This window comes from Macaca thibetana, chromosome 20 (assembly GCF_024542745.1).
Source record: "Macaca thibetana thibetana isolate TM-01 chromosome 20, ASM2454274v1, whole genome shotgun sequence".
NCBI lineage: Eukaryota > Metazoa > Chordata > Mammalia > Primates > Cercopithecidae > Macaca > Macaca thibetana.
The window spans coordinates 8,105,711-8,124,226 of NC_065597.1; the positions used below are offsets into that span (position 1 = coordinate 8,105,711).

Below are 18,516 nucleotides of genomic sequence, written 5' to 3' on the forward strand. Positions count from 1 at the left end.
TGGGCCAGCTGTTTTCAGAATGTCTTGAGAGGGAAGTTGTTCTAGAATAACCACGGTGTGAATTCCAGGTCTGCATGCCTGAGCTGTGTGACAGTGACTGGGTCAAACGATTTCATTTGTCTGATACCTAATCTCCTCAAAATTAAGTGGAGGTCTCTTTGCCAAATGGGATAATACTACCTACTTTATACTTTTTGTTTGTTTGTTTGTTTTTGTTTTTGTGAAAAGTGAATGAAATGATGTTTGTAAGAGGCTGGTGCTCTGTCTGGCCAGTAGTTAGTGTTGAGTGAATGTAAAAAAGAAGAAACACTAACCTTCTCTTTGTAATAAATTAATCCCAGAGACATGTTTTTGATGACTGACTCTGGGGGAAGGTCCATAGACTACCTGACTATGAAGGGAGGTCCACAGGCTATTTGACTATGGGAGAAGGTCCATTATTGTTGCTTCTCCAGGTTCACTTGAGATAAAAGCAAGCAGAGAATTGACTTAAGTTTCACAGAGGGTCAAGCAATGCAGTGAACCTTGAATGGTCAAACAAGAAGAGTTCTAAACAGCCTATCTAACAGATTCAGTGTGGCAGAGCTAAGGGGGCAATTCCATGCATGCTCAGGGCTGCTTCTTCAAAATCTAGATTTATTTCATTGTCCTTCTCGCCATGAGAGAACTGTGCTTCCCTCCGTTGGAAAACATTTAAGAACTCACTAGCAATCTCAGGCAGGTATCACCAGCCCCTTTTGTCAACTTCTCCGCAGTAACAGAAAGGAATATAATTCTGTGATCTTTCAGGGCTCAGAGCTCAACTACAAAGCCGGGTCGGCCCCAGGTTTCACAAATTCTCATTTCTTAACCGTCGCCTCCCTATTTCTTGCAGTGTTGCCTTGGCAGAGCAGGTCACACCACTGACATATCTGATTCATTACCCTAACTCACCTTTTTCAGCTTTATCACCCCCTCCTGGGTTTCATAGTCCGTTGTGATTTCAAACAATTCCATACCATCTCCATCAACAATACTGTATGTGACTAAGCCATTTTCTCCAATGTCTGGGTCTTTAGCTTTCACTCTTCCTACTTCCTCCCCAGGGACGGCTGCTTCTGACACAGACATCTGGTATACGCCTAGAAGAAGAAGACACCTACTTTTATTTTCCCTTTTATTTGGCAGCTGCAAGACTAGATTTCATTGAATCCCAATAAATTTCTCAAAGGATTTGAAACTGAACTTTCTATTGACTGAAAACATGAAAGAAGTGAATGGATGTGGGGAGGAAGATCCCACATGGCCTGCTTGTCAAAAGAATGTGTTCTATGAAGGGTAATAAAGCAATATCTGGGTCCAGGTGAAATGCCAGGGTCACCTGCCACATGTAAGGGAGGAAAACAATGCTGTGTTACATTTCCCATCAGGTAATGAGGGAGAACCATGCATGTCTTCATTTATTGAAATAACTGAAAATTCTTTTCATGTCTTCAGGATGGTCCATGAGTTAACTCCAAGACTCACTTATGGTATTGCCAACAGCCCAGGAAAAAAATTCTGTTTAAAAGCCTTCCTTCAACAGCTCCATATTTACTTTAAAAATGCAAACTTTATCTTTAACATCACTCCCTGTCTAACTATATATTTGACACTCCCCTTATTTCACCTCCTTCACAACTTGCCTCCTTCACAAGTTGGTCATGTGTTACCTTCTCCAGAAAGCTTTCCTGCAGTGTGACCCTCCTATATATTTATTTCATGTTTATTGGGAGCCTAATACTGTACATGGAGGTACCGGCCTAGTGCCAGGACACTGTTTTATTTGGTTGTTTCGTTTACTACTAAACAAAACAGTCAAGATTCCTCTCCTAATGAGGCAGACTAAAGAGAAAAAATAAAAACAAATGCAAACACACTCTGATGTCACTGCACTGAAAAAGAAAAAGAAAGTAGGGTAAAAGGGTGAGGGTTCTGAGAGTGGATGTGTGGTTGTGTGTGTGTAAGTGCATGATTGTGTGTGAGGGGCTAAATGTGTGAGTGGCTGTTGAGTGATCGTGTGGGCATGAATCTGTTGTGTAAGAGTGTGAGTGTGTGTATGAATGTGAGCTATTTGTGAGTGAGTCTGTGTATGTGTATGAGTGTGATCGAACGTGCATGCTTGTGTTAATAATGTGTAGGTGAGAAGCAGAAAGAGGCAGAGATTGATTTTGAGTACTGTGGTAGGAGAAGACATTCTTTAGAAAAAGGAATCTAAAAAGACTGAGGAAGACAATGATGTGAATATCTGCAGGATAAAAGCTACAGGCCAGGTGATTAGCAAGTGGCAAATACCCTAAGGTGAGAAGATACTGAAACCTGCAGAGGAACAGGAGGAGAGTGACTCCAGCCTTCTGGTGAGAGAGAAGGGCACGTAGGGAAGTGGAGGCCAAATTGCGTAAAATAGACCATTGTGGGTTTCAGGTTTTGTTTAAACTTGGGGAAATCACTGGAAGGTTTTCAGTAAGTAGCTGAGATTCAACATTATCTTATTTGCTTTTCACATTTAATACTCTGTGCGCGACACAATATAGAGAAGCCAGGGTTGAAAATCTTGCCTCTGTCATTTCCAAGCAAAGTGGTCTTGGGCAAGTTACTTCTGTTCATTATGTTTTAATTTCCCCTTACAGAGATTTCATCAGTTCCAAGACTTTGTCTATATTTATCGATAGTATTTCGCTTTACAACTTTCTTTTGGATTCATAATCTATTTAATCTCACCATGCCCTCTATATTAAAGGACGAGTGGGAAGTGGGAGTCCCTTGTAGATAATTAGCAATTAATATGAAGGTTTAAAAAAACTGTCCTATGCTGATTTTCTCCAAATCTCATTCAAGTTCATGGCAGCGAAACCAGTACAACCAGTACAGTAGTAATGTATCTTTTCTACATGATTGTCTATGACCAAGGGCAGTAAAGGCTGCCTGCTAATAATTCTGCTTGACCTTTCTTTTCCAGCACATCAGACAATCGTACAGTGTGGATAATGGAGCATGCAGCTCTTAGAATGTTATATGAGCCTCAGGCTTATTGAGGATGCTGAACTTGTGCCCAGCCAGGCAAAAGATTCTTGTGTAGATTCTTGTTTTTGAATTCCTTTGAGTCACCACAGTGCCTTCCTGGGGCCACATTTAGTTGCCTTCCTTGTTATCTCATTTGCAAGATGTTCCATTTCTCTGATAGTAAGCTCACAGGCTCTAACGAGACACTTTCATGATGAAACCCCCATGCATTAGCAGTACCAGCAGCACCACAGTCATACTGTCCATCCATATACATCTATACATACAGAGACAAACTTGTGCTCAAACTCTGACTTTGTCATATTTCTAGGGCAACTTATGCAGTTTTTGTGGAAGCCAGTCTTATCTGTATAATGTAAGCTCTTGCAGAGATTTACAATAGCAGTGACTATTCATTAAATTATGGTAGTTGCTATAATTACAATTATTAATAATAACCTTTCAAAATCATTTTTTTCATTTAATTCCCTTCACAATTTTATGAACATTGTGGAACAGCCATAATCCCCCGGATAACAATGGCTAGAATGTTTTGGCAACTTATAGACAGTTGTCATTATAAGATTTTACACTAGCTCCTTTAGTCCAAACAGTAATCCTATTAATTAGGTACTGTGGAAGATGGCATTTTCCAAAACATGGCCCAAACAATATCTCCCATCCCACGTGCTTTTCCTTCAACATGACTTTGACAGGTCTTCCATTGAAAGGTGGAGTCTACATAAACTCCACTTAGATTTGTGCAGCCCGATGACTCAAGTGGAAACGATGCGATGTGACTTCTGAAGCTAGTTAGTAAAAGGCAACACAGTTTCTGCCTGGTGCCCTTGGGAATCACACGTTCCAAAACCAGCCCACACAGAAAGGAAGCAGCAATCAACACACACTTGCCAACCATGCAAGTAAGCTGGTTTGGAAGTGAATCCTCCAACCCCAGTGGAGCTGTCCCCAGCTGTTGCTGTGGGGAACAGAGGCACGCTGTCTCCTCCAAGCCTTGCCCAAATTCCAGACACATGATAAAAACAAATTATTATTATTATTATTTTAAACCACTGTTTTCCAGCAGTTTGTTACATAGCAATTGATAACGGATTCAGGTACTGTTATATCCAGGTTAGAAATGGGGACACTGAGGCAGAAAAGGGTTCATTAATTACTAGATTGCATCACGACTACCAAGCAAAATACTTAGCAAAAACAGTATTTTGTTTCCAGGGTTGTAGAACTTTTTACATCTTTTCATTCTCCTACTACCTCTACTCCCCGACATTGTTATTGCTGTTGTTGTCTTGTTTTTGTGTTTTGTTTTTGTAAGAATGATACGAACTGCCTGTCGTTTTCTAGATTTTCTTTTTGATACCGGAGTAAAGCAGGAATAGGTTAGAGGAGGCAGAGGGCTGGCTGTGGCACCACGGAAAAGGGAAAACCAAGCCCACCTACTTACTCTGCGGAAACTTTGGTGGGTTGTCATTGACATCGGTCAGTGTGATCGTCACTTTGGTTGTCCCTGAGAGTCCGCCCATATGTCCACCCATGTCCTTGGCCTGGATCACCACGTGGTACTCCTCCTTGGCCTCCCTGTCCATGTTGGGTAGGGCTGTTCTGATGATACCTAGACAGGTGAGCAGGCAACATCACAGATATTCGTTTATAACATTATGACAAGAAAGTTCTGAGCACTGAGGAAGCAATGCTGAATAAAATAGCCCATGCCCTGGGCAAGAATCATTTCAACATGATAATTACAACCAAAAGCAGCCATACTGAAGCGTCATTATGTCTTTTCAAGCAAATCATAAAACTTACTATACAACATTTGTATTTATGTTTTCCTGTACATGCAAGTAATAACCTTATTCTTCTCAGATATAAACACCCTAAAGACTGAAATATTTGAGTGGCCATTGCATGGATATCCATGACTAAACTCATACTTTTTGACTTCCAGCACAATCTTCTCTAAGTCAATTGCTGCATACAATTCATGGAAATGTTTTGATGGTGCATATTACGTTTAAAGTAGGAGGTGCATATTTCATGCAATACATTAAAATGTAAATATTAATTTGTAAAAGAGTGAACCAAATGGGTTAAATATATACAATGCTCATACAAGCATGTACTATTATCACCTGTCACTGAAAACAATGATAAATTAATAACTGAATTCTACATGATTGCTGGATATTGGCACATGTGTGCCATGCTCACTTAAATCTTTAGGAGACATTTGGAAGCTTTTTCTCTCTGTAGATATGGCAACAGTTACCTGAGAAATATAGAGAGCACTGTGGAAGCCTTAGTCCTTGTTGCTGTCTTACTTCTGGCATTAAAGTTGAGTTTTTAGATTATATTTGTTATTGGGTCATCGTGAAATATGAAAAAAACAATAATAAATGTTTCACTGTGTGCTAACTATGTGCCAAGCACAGGCCAAGTATCTAATCCTCACACTAACCCTGTAGGGTAGCCCTCTTTATTCCTTTATCACATTTGATCAAACAGATCATTGAACAAGTTCTGATCAGGCCTGGGACTTCTTATTCACCATGTGTCACAGTCACAGTGACATTCCACAGTACCTGTCTGTGCTTCCACCGAAAAATAGGGCTGTCCTTCGAGGATACTGTACACTAACTTGGCGCTATTTCCGTAAGTGGGGTCATCTGCATCTGAAGCTGTCACCTGGATTACTGACGTTCCTTAAAAGTGAAATAAATTAATTAGCAACATCCCCTCAGCTTTTCAAAGTATGTTCTTGTTTACAAAGTCTTATTTTAAAATTAACCCTGAGGATGGCACCACAATTATTCAACATTCTCTCATTTTCCTGGAGTTGAGATGCAAAGCAACCAGCCAACCAACCTTCCTTCCTTCTCTATAAAAATGCCCACAGTTTAAAAATGAACTCTCTGTATTTATAGTACATCCTGCATTGGTTGGTGATTAAAATAATATTACAAACATTGCAAACATATCTTACAACTCATGCACTTGAAATGTTCAGTATATCAAATAATTACATTAAAATATTCCCAAAGAGTATAATAAATGATAATTAACGATAAATTGCTTTCATGAAAGGACAGAGTGCAATCTTCCATCTGTAGCAGAACAATAAATACATCACTTTATTGTTGCTTTGCATGTAATAAAATTGCTGCTAATACTACAATTTAATTAATTTATGGCCATAAATATTGAGCAGAATGTTGTTCCCTACTGGCATGAAAATTGCATCTTCCCACCTGTAGCTGTTCTGGTAGCCATGTAACAGAAATCACCAGTAGACATCTGGTGAGAGGTAAGGGGAGCATTTATGGGTCAGAATGAAGGGAAACCAGAAAACTGAAGAAAGATGGGGCTCTGTTTTTCCTAAAAACAACTTTTGTTCCTGGCTGGTCACAAATAGCAAGTATCTGGGGCATGGCGTGCTGGGCTTCAGAGTAGGGAGAAAGGAGCTGGAAGAAGAAAACCAGCAATTATCGAATTTCTCTGTGCCAGCATGATTTGGGGGCACATTCCATGTATTTTGCCAGCATTCCTCTGCTGGGCATTTTTTACATCCACTGTAATATTGAGAAATTGAATATGAGATATATGAAGCTTTATAATCTATTTCACAAAGTTAGTAACTGCCAAAGTCTAACCCCAATCCAGCACGCAACAAAACTCAAGTTCATTCTGTAACATTTTCAGCAGAGGGGCAAGGTTCTACATGGGAGGCAAGGGAGCCACTTTCCACAGCCTCTCACTACCTTTAATTTATAGGGTTGTCAGTGATTTTTCTGTGTTGTACATCTCACTTTTTTCTAGTTATTCTTCTATAATTCATTATTTCATAGAAACAACCTCTTTGGAGCTCTTCCCATTTGTCAGTCACTATTCTAGGCAGGATAGATTTATAAAGGAAAATACCATCATCACGTGGCTAGGGAAATTATTAATTTTTAATGCTTAATTTCCTTCTAGAACTCTGCTACATCCTTTCCAATGGTTTTGTATTTCACATCTATTTCATTTAACCTTCAACATAGTTTATATTATCCTCATTTTATAGATGGCAAAATGAAAACCTAGAAAGCTATAACAGGTTGCCTGGGTTCGCATGGCTGATTAGGAGTGCAGCCATGATTCACAGTACTGTCTGACAACAAAGACTATACTGTCATATGCCGTAATACAATGTCTGAGTCCTCAAAATAATAAGAGCCATCCATGACAAAGCCACATCCAGCATCACACTGAATGAGCAAAAGCTGGAAACATTCTCCTTCAGAGCAGGAATAAGACAAGGATGCCCACTCTCACCAGTCCTATTCAACATAGTACTGGAAGTCCTAATCAGAGCAATGTGGCAAGAGAAAGAAATAAAAGACATCCAAATAGGAAAAGAAGAAGTCAAACTATCTTTCTTCACTAATGATACAATTCTATACCTAGAAAACTCTAAAGACTCTGCCAAAAGGTTCCTAGAACTGATCAACAACTTCAGTAAAGCTTCAGAATACAAAATCAAGGTACAAAAACCAACGGCATTTCTATACATCAATAACACTCAAGCCGAGGGCCAAATCAAGAATACAGTGCAATTCACAATAGCCACAAAACAATAAAATACCTAGGAATACATCTAACCAAGGAGGTGAACTATCTCTACAAGGAGAATTTCAAAACACTGCTGAAAGAAATCATAGATGACACAAACAAATGGAATATTGATCCTTCAATGGTATTGATTCTTTCAACCCATGAGCATAGAATGTTTTCCCACTTGATATCATTAAAATGGCTACACTGCCCAAAGCAATCTACAGATTCAATGCTATTTCTATCAAACTACCAACATCGTTTTTCACAGAATTAGAAAAAAAAAAAACTGTTCTAAAACTCATATGGAACCAAAAAAGAGCCCGAATAGTCAAAGCAATCCTAAGCAAAATGAACAAAGTTGGAGGAATCACCTTACCCAACTTCAAACTATACTACCAGGCTACAGTAACCAAAATAGCATGTTGCTGGTGCAAAAACAGACACACAGACCAGTGGAACAGAATAGAGAACTCAGAAATAAAGCCACACACCTGCAGCCACCTGATTATCAACAAAGTTGACAAAATTAAGCAATGAGGAAAGTACTCCCTAATCAATAAATAATGCTGGGGTAACTGGCTAGCCTGATGCAGAAGAATGAAACTGGACCCCTACCTTTCCCCATATACAAAAATTAACTTAAGGTGAATTAAAGATTTAAATGTAAGACCTCAAACTATAAAAGCCCTAGGAAAACACCCCAGGAAACACCATTCTGGACATTGGCCTTGGGAGATAATTTATGACTAGGTCCTCAAAAGCAATTGCAACAAAAATAAAAATTGACAAGCAGGACCTAATTACACTAAAGAGCTTCTGCACAACAAAGAAAACTATCAACAGAGTAAAGAGACAACCTACAGAATGGGAGAAAATATTCACAAACTACACACCCAACAAAGGTCTAGTATCCAGAATCTATAAGGAATTTAAACCATTCAACAAGTAAAAAAAAAATGTCATTAAAAAGTGGGCAAAAGACATGGATGGACACTTATCAAAAGAAGATATGCAAATGGCTAACAAACATAAAAAAAAAAAAAATTGGTCGTCACTAAACATCAGAGAAATGTAAATCAAACCAATAATGAGATACCATCTCACACTAGTTAGAACAGCTGTGATTAAAAAGTCAAAAATAACATGCTGGTGAGGATGTGGAGATAAAGGAAACACATATACATTGTTGGTTGGAATGTACATTAGTTCACTCTGAAAAGCAATTTGGAAAAGTCTCAAAACAATTACAATTAAAGGCTGGGCGCGGTGGCTCATGCCTATAATCCTAGCACTTTGGGAGGACGAGGTGAGTGGATCACCTGAGGTCAGGAGTTCAGATCAGCCTGGCCAACATGGCAAAGCCCCTTGTGTACTAAAAATACAAAAAAACTAGCCAGTGTGGTGGTGGGCACCTGTAATCCCAGCTACTCAGGAGACTGAGGCAGGAGAATTGCTTGAACCCAGGAGGCAGAGATTGCAGTGAGCCATGATCGTGCCACTGCACTGTAGCCTGGGCAACAGAGTGAGATTCTATCTCAGGAAAAAAAAAAAAAAGTTACAATTCAACACAGCAATCCCATTACTCTTTATAGACCCAAAGGAAAATAAATTGTTCTACAAGAAAAACGCCTGCCCTTGTATATTTATTGCAGCACTATTCACAATAGCGAAGACATGGAGTCAACCAAGGTGTCCATCAACAGTGGATTGGATAAAAAATATGTGGTGTGTGTGTATATATATATATATATACACACACACACACACACACCCTGGAATACTATGCATGGTGGCATGAATAATATCATGCCTTTGCAGCAACACGGATGCAGCTGGAGGCCATTATCCTAAGCAAATTAACACAGGAACAGAAAACCAAATACCACATGCTTTCATTTATAACTGGAGGCTAAGCATTGGGTATAAACGGACCCAATATTTACTCAGTGGGCATAATAAACATGGGATTACTAGAGTGGGGCGAGAGGGCAACTGCTGAAATCTATTGGGTACTGTGTTCACTACCTGAGTGATGGGGTCATCCATACCACAAACCTCAGTGTTACACAGTATATTCATGTATATTCACTCAATAAACCTGCACATGGGCTGGGCACGATGGCTCACATCTGTAATCCCAGCACTTTGGGACGCTGAGGTGGGCAGATCACTTGAGGTCAGGAGTTCAAGACCAGCCTGACCAACATGGTGAAACCCCATCTGTACTAAAAACACACACACACACACAAAAATTAGCCGGGCATGGTGGTGCGCACCTGTAATCCCAGCTACTCGGAAGGCTGAGGCAGGAGATTTGCTTGAACCCGGGAGACAGAGGTTGTAGTGAGCCGAGATAGCATCACTGCACTCCAGCCTGGGTAACAGATGGAGACTCTGTCTCAAAATAAAATAAAATAAAATAAAATAAAATAAAATAAACCTGCACATGTACCCCCGAATCTAAAATAAAAATTGAAACTGGAAAAAAAAAAAAAAAAAAAAAAAAAAAAAAGAAAGCCTGAATGTTATACCTAAACATCAATGAGCCCGCAAAGGTGAGAATAATGATGAAAATTTCCCCGGATTATATATTTTGATGACTTGACTTTCCACCCCATCCTGACCCCTGACACTCAGTTGCTGACACTGCTGTTTCCTCTATATGGATTTATTTGATATTTGTTGTTTCACATTATAATACACATGCTAAATGCCAAGAGGCTACAGGACTGGGCAGGGAAAATGGAAGAGACGAAGGTGGGAAATGGCTCAGACTGGCTTTTGATAAGTACCTGACTTTTCCCTGTGGAGAAAGAATACACCAGTTTCTGGCATAAAAAGCTCTGTATGCACAGTGGAAGGATCCTAGCGTTCTAAAGTCAAACCTACCTTTCTTAAGTAGGTTGATTTCCTATACTTGGTGCTGGGTTTTCTTGTCTGTAAAACGATCCTGAATTCATTGGATCTCTAAGACTCTTTTAAGCAGACTCACTCCCTGAATAGAACAGTTCTACTCACTGTTTGAAAGACAAACCTTTCTTAATATGAGGAATGTTTCTCAAAAGAAACATTATATAAATGTTTCATTATGTGCATGTTATAAAGAAAGCTATTGCCAGAAGGTGGCTAATTCTTTGAAGAAATCTTTCAAAAAATTATCCTTTAGCAACTTAATATGTCTTCAAGCATGTTGCAAAGATATACCTACTTCTGAATTAATACATGGTGACATAGTGCTGTGGCTAAATGTGCATTTTAGATCCATTTAATTGCACAAATGTCCCTAAAGAAATTAGCTAACTTGTTTCTGGCGTGGGTTTCCTATCTGTGAAATATGGTGAGTTGGAATTACCCTACTGTAAAGATTAATCATTGCAAAAACTAAATAAAATAGTGCATGTAAGTCATTAATTAGCACAGTGTCTACAGGCAACAAATATCACCATTGTCATTACCTATTAGACATCAATATGCCCTAGTGACTGAATGTGCATTAGCTCTATTCCTACAAGACTAGAAATTGTTATTCCCATTTTACAGAGGAACAAAAGAATTTTTGTTCCTTTTGTTATTTTGCCATAAAAGATACAGAAGAAGCTCTACCTCCTGATTTGGAAGAACGGGCTTCAGCCCACCCACCACAGAGACACCAGGCCTGGAAGCAGAGCAGGCCTCTCCTACGGTACGCACCCACATTGGACCTCTCGGGCACGTTGGCATGATAGGTCTCATGCAGGAACTCCGGAGGGTTGTCATTAATGTCCTGGACCTTGACAATAAATTCTGACGGTGGCTCCAGTGGCCGGTTGGTGTCCCTGTCCACCGCCTGAGCCATCAGCGTGTACTGGGCTCTCTCTTCTCGATCCAACGTCTTGGTGGCATGAATGTTCCCTGATTTGTCATCAATCACGAAAATGGTTCCAGCTCCTTCACCTGAGAGAATGTATTTGATGTTCCCATCACCAGAGTCAATATCCGAATGAAGCTGGAAAAAAGAGAAATTGAGATTTTTAATTTCATGAGGAATGCAGTGGGGAAACTCACTTACAAGTGATTGCAACAATCTGCTGCACACACACACGCCAGGAAAGGGAGATGTTCTCATCCTATTTTACAACAGGAGAAAGGCGACCTTAGAGAATATCATAGCCGTGGCCAAGGTCACACTGCAGAACAGTGAAGCCAGAGTTCAAATAAATAAATATATTATATATATATATGTATATGTATATATACATACACACACACACATATATATGTATATTCTAACATTCATGCTCTCCCTTCACCTCTTTCCATATATATGCACATATACAAAATACAAAAACCTAAACGTATCTCAATAGTTTGAAATAAATGTGTGTTTATTTTTAAAAACATATTAGCAAACATTCATGCAATAAGTAAGTCTTCCTCTCAACTCTGATTCCCGTTCCTTCATTTTCTCCTCTGCTCAGAGATTATCACTGTAACCAGTTTCTTGTGAATCCTCTAAGAGATATTCTATTCTATGCATATGCAAGGAAATCTACACAAATACATATGCACTCTAGTTTATCATTATACAGTAAAGTTCCAGAATACACACACCATTCTTCACCTCATCCTTTTCCTCTAACAATAAATTCAGGTGACCATTCCACATTTATAACTATAGATCTTCCTCATCCACTGTATGGAGGTTATTATCTTTTTTAAAAATTTTTTGTTTTGGGGGTTTGTTTTTGAGGTGAAGTCTCACTCTGTCACCCAGGCTGGAGTGCAATGGCGTGATCTCGGTTCACTGCAGCCACCGCCTCCCATGTTCAAGTGATTTCTCCTAAATCAGCCTCCCAAGTAGCTGGGATTACAGGCACACGCTACCACACCCAGCTCATTTTTGTATTTTTAGTAGAGTCAGGGTTTCACCATGTTTCCCAGGCTGGTCTCGAACCCCTGACCTCAAGTGATCTGCCTGCCTCAGCCTCCCAAAGTGCTGGGAATACTGACATGAGCCACCACGCCCGGCCAATGGTTTTTTTGTATTTTTTTTTTTTTTAGCAGTCTCCTTCTAAAGAACACTTAGCTTGTTTCCTGGCTTTTGTTACTACAAACAATTGAACTGATCAGATCTTTCCAGAAGGCCTGCTTTGCGGTACACAGGGTATGAGGATTTGGGGATGTGACCTGCCTGAAAGAAGTGTCCATCCTAACCCTAAAGGCAGGTAGGACTAGTGGTATGGGTTGGTATGTATACAATTTCTTAGGTGTCAGAAAGAATCTTAAACATCCCCAAGTTTGTCTTCTTTGACAGAGCTTAGAGATAAGATGATATTTGCCTAAATTCACACTTATAAGGCCCAAGAAATCAACTAGGTCTCTTAACTTACAGCCATCTTCTGTTCCACCTCACTCTGCTCTGTGTTTTCAAACACGAAAGTATCCCAAAAATCACATCTGGTTTTCCTGTAATAAAAACACTCCTCACCCCGCCTTGCTGTTCAACCTCAATTTCTGCAGCTGTCATTTTAATCTGAGGTCCTTGGTCCTCATTCTGCCCTTTGTGGGAAAAAGCAAGCATTATTTTTACTGTTCTAGTGGGTTTCAAGAGCAGTCAAGTAGCAAAAAAGACCTTGGTTCTACCTACTAAGTAAGAAAAGCCATTGCAAACTAGAGAGCTTTATTCAAATGGTATTTAAAATAACAAAAAAGAGGTCAGGCACACTGGCTCATGCCTGTAATCTCAGCATTTTGGGATGCTGAGGCAGGTGGATCACTTGAGGTTAGGGGTTCGAGAACAGCCTGGCCAATATGCTGAAACCCCATCTCTAGAAAAAATACAAAAATTAACCGGGCATGATTAATTTAATTAATTTTAATTAATTAATTAATTAAAATAAAAACTATGATTATTATCAATGCCATTTAAATAGTAATAATATTAGTATTATTTATTACTAATGCCATTTTTATGTTTTTGTGAAAATTGGTATTTTATTATTTCAATTTAAATTATTACTATGAGACTAAGGCCTAGAGACCTTACCTCATGATTATTATTATGAGACTAAGGCCTAGAGACCTTGCTCATAAAGCAAGGTTGAATATATTGATTTTTAAATATTTAGTTTTCTTTCAATTTCCCCAAAGATATCTAACTGATTTGCAGTGCTTCAGTGAAACCACATTATTTCAGCTCAGGGAGTTACCTGTAGGTACAAATTACAAAGACCATTTTGTTTTTAGTACTCTTTGTTTCTCGGAGGAAAAAATAAACAGACTTTCCTTCAGAATTTATTATTCATAACAATGTGTTGTCATGAAATTATGGCTAACACATTTCTGATGAATAAGTCCATTTGACAGTAAAACACAAAGCTGTTTGATGGCCTAGGACGGATGAACAGAATTGCCCCAATCTTCATTCAGTCAAGTTTCCTTAATGAAGGCAAAGTTCCTGCCCGCACTCCCATCTCAGGGAAGGCTTACCTTTGTTCTTCTGCTTACCCTGCTGCAGACCTGGCAGAAGTTAAGGGCAAAGACGTACGAATGAGGAACAAGAAACTATAAATACAATGCTGACTTTAATGGGAATGCCCAGACATTGAATCTTTCTAGAGGCCTTCCTATATTACATATAAAATTGGCAAGTTTCTTGAAAATTAACCAGATCTATTTCATGATCAGCCAAATAACTAAAAATTTAACAAAACATTTCGTATTATTTTTCTACTTTGTTTTCAGGTCGGGAAGTTGGATATAACTTCTCTTTTTTGTATCTAACAAAGATGATTTATACAATTGACATGGATACTTACTAGGCTACACACACACACACACACACACACACAACACAAAACAACACAGTTTCAGAAACCATTCAGCGCTATCAAGGGATCCAGTTGCTGAGGCATACACAGCCAATTCCTAACTCCAAAGACGAATGGCTTCCCTCTCTGCATAGCACAGCATGACACAGGCTGTATTTCCACAAGAAATCTGAAAGTCCATGGTTTACCAAATTTCACTTTTTCAGGGCATCTTGAGTATTCAACCTTGAATGTCATCAAATCAAAGGTTGTTAGGAAATAAACCATCTACTCCATCCCTCCTATTTCTAGGGAACTGTCTCAGCACATTTCAGAAGAAAGGTCCACAGGACCAACCACTTTATTTACTTTTCCCCTATCCAACCTGACATCAGATTCATCCTCATGCGCCTAGGTTTTGAAGGTCACACAGCATGAATAATACTAGAGTTTTCCTTTTCCCTCTTTTTTTTCCTATATTTTCTTCTAGTAGGCACGACAATTGCTTATTCCACAGAGATGCTGAAATGACTCTCCAGATCCTGTTTCTTCTGCAACCCCCAACCTGAACACACACACACTGCTTCCCATTGAGAAAGTCCCCAAAGCAGAAGGTTCTATTCATATCTCAGAATGATTCATGCACAGCCCTTCACATCATTCAAGTTCCACATCCCTTGCCATGGCTGAAATCTATTTTTCCTCTCTGGGCACACAGCCCATCTCCTCTACTTAGGGAATTCCATATGCCAATTATTTCCATTTCCATTTCTCACGTCGACTTCCACATATTTCCATTTGGGATATAAATGAGTGAAATTCCTTTGGTACATCTTCAAGAAGAAATTTTTCCAAACTTACACAATGTCATTGAGATTCTAACATGAATCTCCTTCAAGTATGTCAATTATGTGAATATGAAGTGCTGTTCTCATGTAAAAGAACAATTAAGATAACTTTGTAGAAATCAGTAGGGTTCAGAAACCCCACAAACCTACTGTCTTTCCCTTTTACCTTCCACTGGATAATTCTTGTTCATCTTTTAGGTTACAGGTTATTCCCATGTTCTCCTTGAAACCTTCCTTTGACATCTCTCCCAAATATTACTATGTAAATTCATAATCATTTACATAGAATTTCCTCATTATTACTCTTTTTCTTTTTTTTATTTTTATTTTTTTAATTGCTTAGGTAACTGTCTCTTTTCCACTAGACCTCTTTGAGGTCAGGAGCTATCTTAATCTAGTTTACATTTTGCCTAGCACAGCAGCTCCACATCAGAGGATTTCAGTTCTTAGGTATCTAAAGATCTTTTTGTTTTCTGTTTCTTCTTTTTTTTTTGAGACGGAGGCCTTTGTCTCATAATAATAATTTAAATTTAAATAATAAAAATACTTTAACAAAAAATATGAAAATTGCATTAGTAATGAATAATACTATTAATATTGTTCATATTAACTGGCATTGTTAATAATTATCTCATTTATTTATTTATTTTTTATTTATTTTTTGAGACAGAGTCTTACTCTGTCTCCCAGGCTGGAGTGCAGTGGCGCATCTCGGCTTACTGCAACCACTCCCTCCCAGGTTCAAGCAATTCTCCTGCCTCAGCCTGGAGTAGTTGGGATTACAGGCACTCGTCACCACGCCTGGCTAATATTTGTATTGTTAGTAGAGACGGGGTTTCTCCATACTGGGCAGGCTCATCTCGAACTCCTGCCATCCAATGATTCACCTGCCTCAGCCTCCTGGAGTGCTGGGATTACAGGTGTGAGCCACTGCGCTGGCCACACATATCTTTTTGTGGTTTTAATGTCACTATCATCTGAAAGATAACTGTATATTTTATTACAAATGCTAGTGGGTAGGTAATTTTCCAGACTCTCTTGAATTTGTATTTTGGACTCTCTTACTCTACTTGCACTTTTCTGTGAGGGATACACAGAGACCACAGAGCCTGGAATGGGAAGTCATCTCACTGGGTTTTACCATGCCTGCGGAAACAGGGATAAAACCACATCCAACCTTCTGATACATATTCGTTCGTCTCCTCAAAGTTGGATCTAGCACCAGGACATAAGTACACAAGGATGACACTGCCCCTGACACAAAGCAGCTTGAAGTCTAGTCAAGTAAACAGATTAATAAGTAGACACATCGAATACAGAAAGGAAAGCTATGATAAAGGGTCAAAGGAGGAGCATTCAGGTTGGGATTAGGGTGTGGTCAGGGAAATGCCTTCAGCTGGAAAATGGTTAAACCAATTATGGCTATGTCTGTTTAATGGGCTATTAAGCAGTCATTCAAAATGGAGTTTGAGCCTGGCGTAGTGACTCAGGCCTGCAATCCCAACACTTTGGGAGGCTGATGAGGGAGGATCACTTAGGTCAGGGGTTTGAAGTCAACCTGGGCAACACAGCAAGACCCTTTCTCTACAAAAAATAAAATAAAATACAAATTAGCCAGGCATGGTGGCATGAGCCTGTAGTCCCAGCTACTCAGGAGGCTAAAGCAGGAGGATCCTTTGAGGCCAGGAGTTTGAGATTACAGTGAGCTATGATCACACTACTGCATGCCAGTCTGGGCAACAGAGAGAGACTCCATATTTAAATAATATGATAAATGAGTTTTATGATATAACTCCATAAAACTAAATGGAAAAACCTAAGAAGTATTCTCAACATGGATAAGTGTCTGGAATAACATATTATGTACAATATTTGGGTGGTTTTACTGGCTGTTCAGGCCATTGGTGTTTTCTCTCTTAGATGCCTGTGGGCCTTTTGTTTCTTTCTGGCCACAGACGATTATTCCAGTGGTGGGATGGAGAGCTCAGGATTGAGGGAAGGCAGCCTTACCCTGCCCACAAGCACGGGGTCAGGCCCGGTGTACTCCTCTATCACGAAGAACTGGTTCCAGACCCAGCCACGCTTGGAGCGCTGTAGCACCTGCCCCTCCTTGCCCTTCTCGTGGTGTCCATGGAAGGAGGGCCGCAGGTGGCCCCGCCGCTCTGGGGCAAAGGCCTGACTGTGGCACAGCATGCCCAGGCACACCAGGGCGGCTTGTAAACAGTAGTTCTCCTTCATTTTTGGTTATGTGGTAGGCACAGGAGAATGCAGCTGTCACCCCTTCCACCAACCGTGCGGTGGTCTTGCCGAGGGTGGCCTCCCGGACGTGTCACGCAGACCTCTCTTGGGATGGAATGTCTCTGCTGGCTGAGCTCATCACGTCAGGGCTGCCCACGTCCCCAGTCAGCTTCTGCAAGCAGAGAGAGGTTGGATTAGCTGCAGGCCGAATCCCCACTTCATTTCCATTCCATTCACTAAGCCTTCAGGACTGGGCATCAGTTTTATCATGTGGGAACTACCGGCTTTGGGGAAGCTCACCGACTGCTTTGAGCTCAGCTTGCTCATTTATGAAGTGAGGATAACAGTGTACCCACTACAAAGCTGCCACTGGGATTCAATGAGTAATGCATATAAGTCTCTTAGCATGATGCCTGGTACTAGTAAGCACTCCATATTTAACTGTTATTATAATTGATCAAAACGGTGCTTATATATGATTTTTTAATAAGAAAACAGGGAATTAAAGGAGTCCAGATGGGGAACATATAATCCACACTGGGGTTCAGTTCAGGGAGAGGATGGATGGCTGGACTCAATCCTTTAGTGAGGATTGCTGTAATAAGAAAGGAAAGTGTGGGATTCTGTGCAGAAGGAACATCACATCCAAAAGCACAGTGTGTTCCAAGATGTTCAGCATGCCTGGAGGTAGTAATGAAGAAGGCGGGCAGGCAGTGGATCCTGTTAGAGAAGGGATGTAGGGGGAAGATCCCAGGAAACCATTAATGGCTACTGAAATATTTATAGGAGAAATAATGGGTCAAGGTCTCTTTGGTAAATCAGTTAAGGGTATAGTGTCAATTCAAGGAGGAAGATTTGCTTTTGTCTGGCAAAGATCCATCCACGAAGCCAAAGATCCTACCTTGCTTAGCCTGGAAGTCTCAGAAAGGATATTTTACAAGCTTTCACTAACTAGGAGAAGGAAAATAAAACAAAACAGTATGTCCTACTAACCAGCCCAAGGTCGT

The 18,516-nt window shown here is 39.9% G+C and overlaps 1 protein-coding gene across 3 annotated transcripts in view; it reads right to left on the reverse strand.

Moving 5' to 3' along the window:
* The window catches only part of CDH11 (cadherin 11), a 179,081-nt gene that overhangs the window by 38,269 nt on the left and 122,296 nt on the right, over positions 1-18,516 (reverse strand). For all 3 annotated transcript variants that reach the window (XM_050774864.1, XM_050774865.1, XM_050774866.1), the window contains 5 exons: positions 17,282-17,681; positions 11,326-11,620; positions 5,625-5,744; positions 4,487-4,654; positions 934-1,121 (listed from right to left, as the gene is read on the reverse strand). In XM_050774864.1, the coding sequence (XP_050630821.1) occupies positions 934-1,121; positions 4,487-4,654; positions 5,625-5,744; positions 11,326-11,620; positions 17,282-17,509 (999 nt within the window). In that variant the 5' untranslated portion in view covers positions 17,510-17,681. The remainder of the gene's footprint in view (positions 1-933; positions 1,122-4,486; positions 4,655-5,624; positions 5,745-11,325; positions 11,621-17,281; positions 17,682-18,516) is intronic.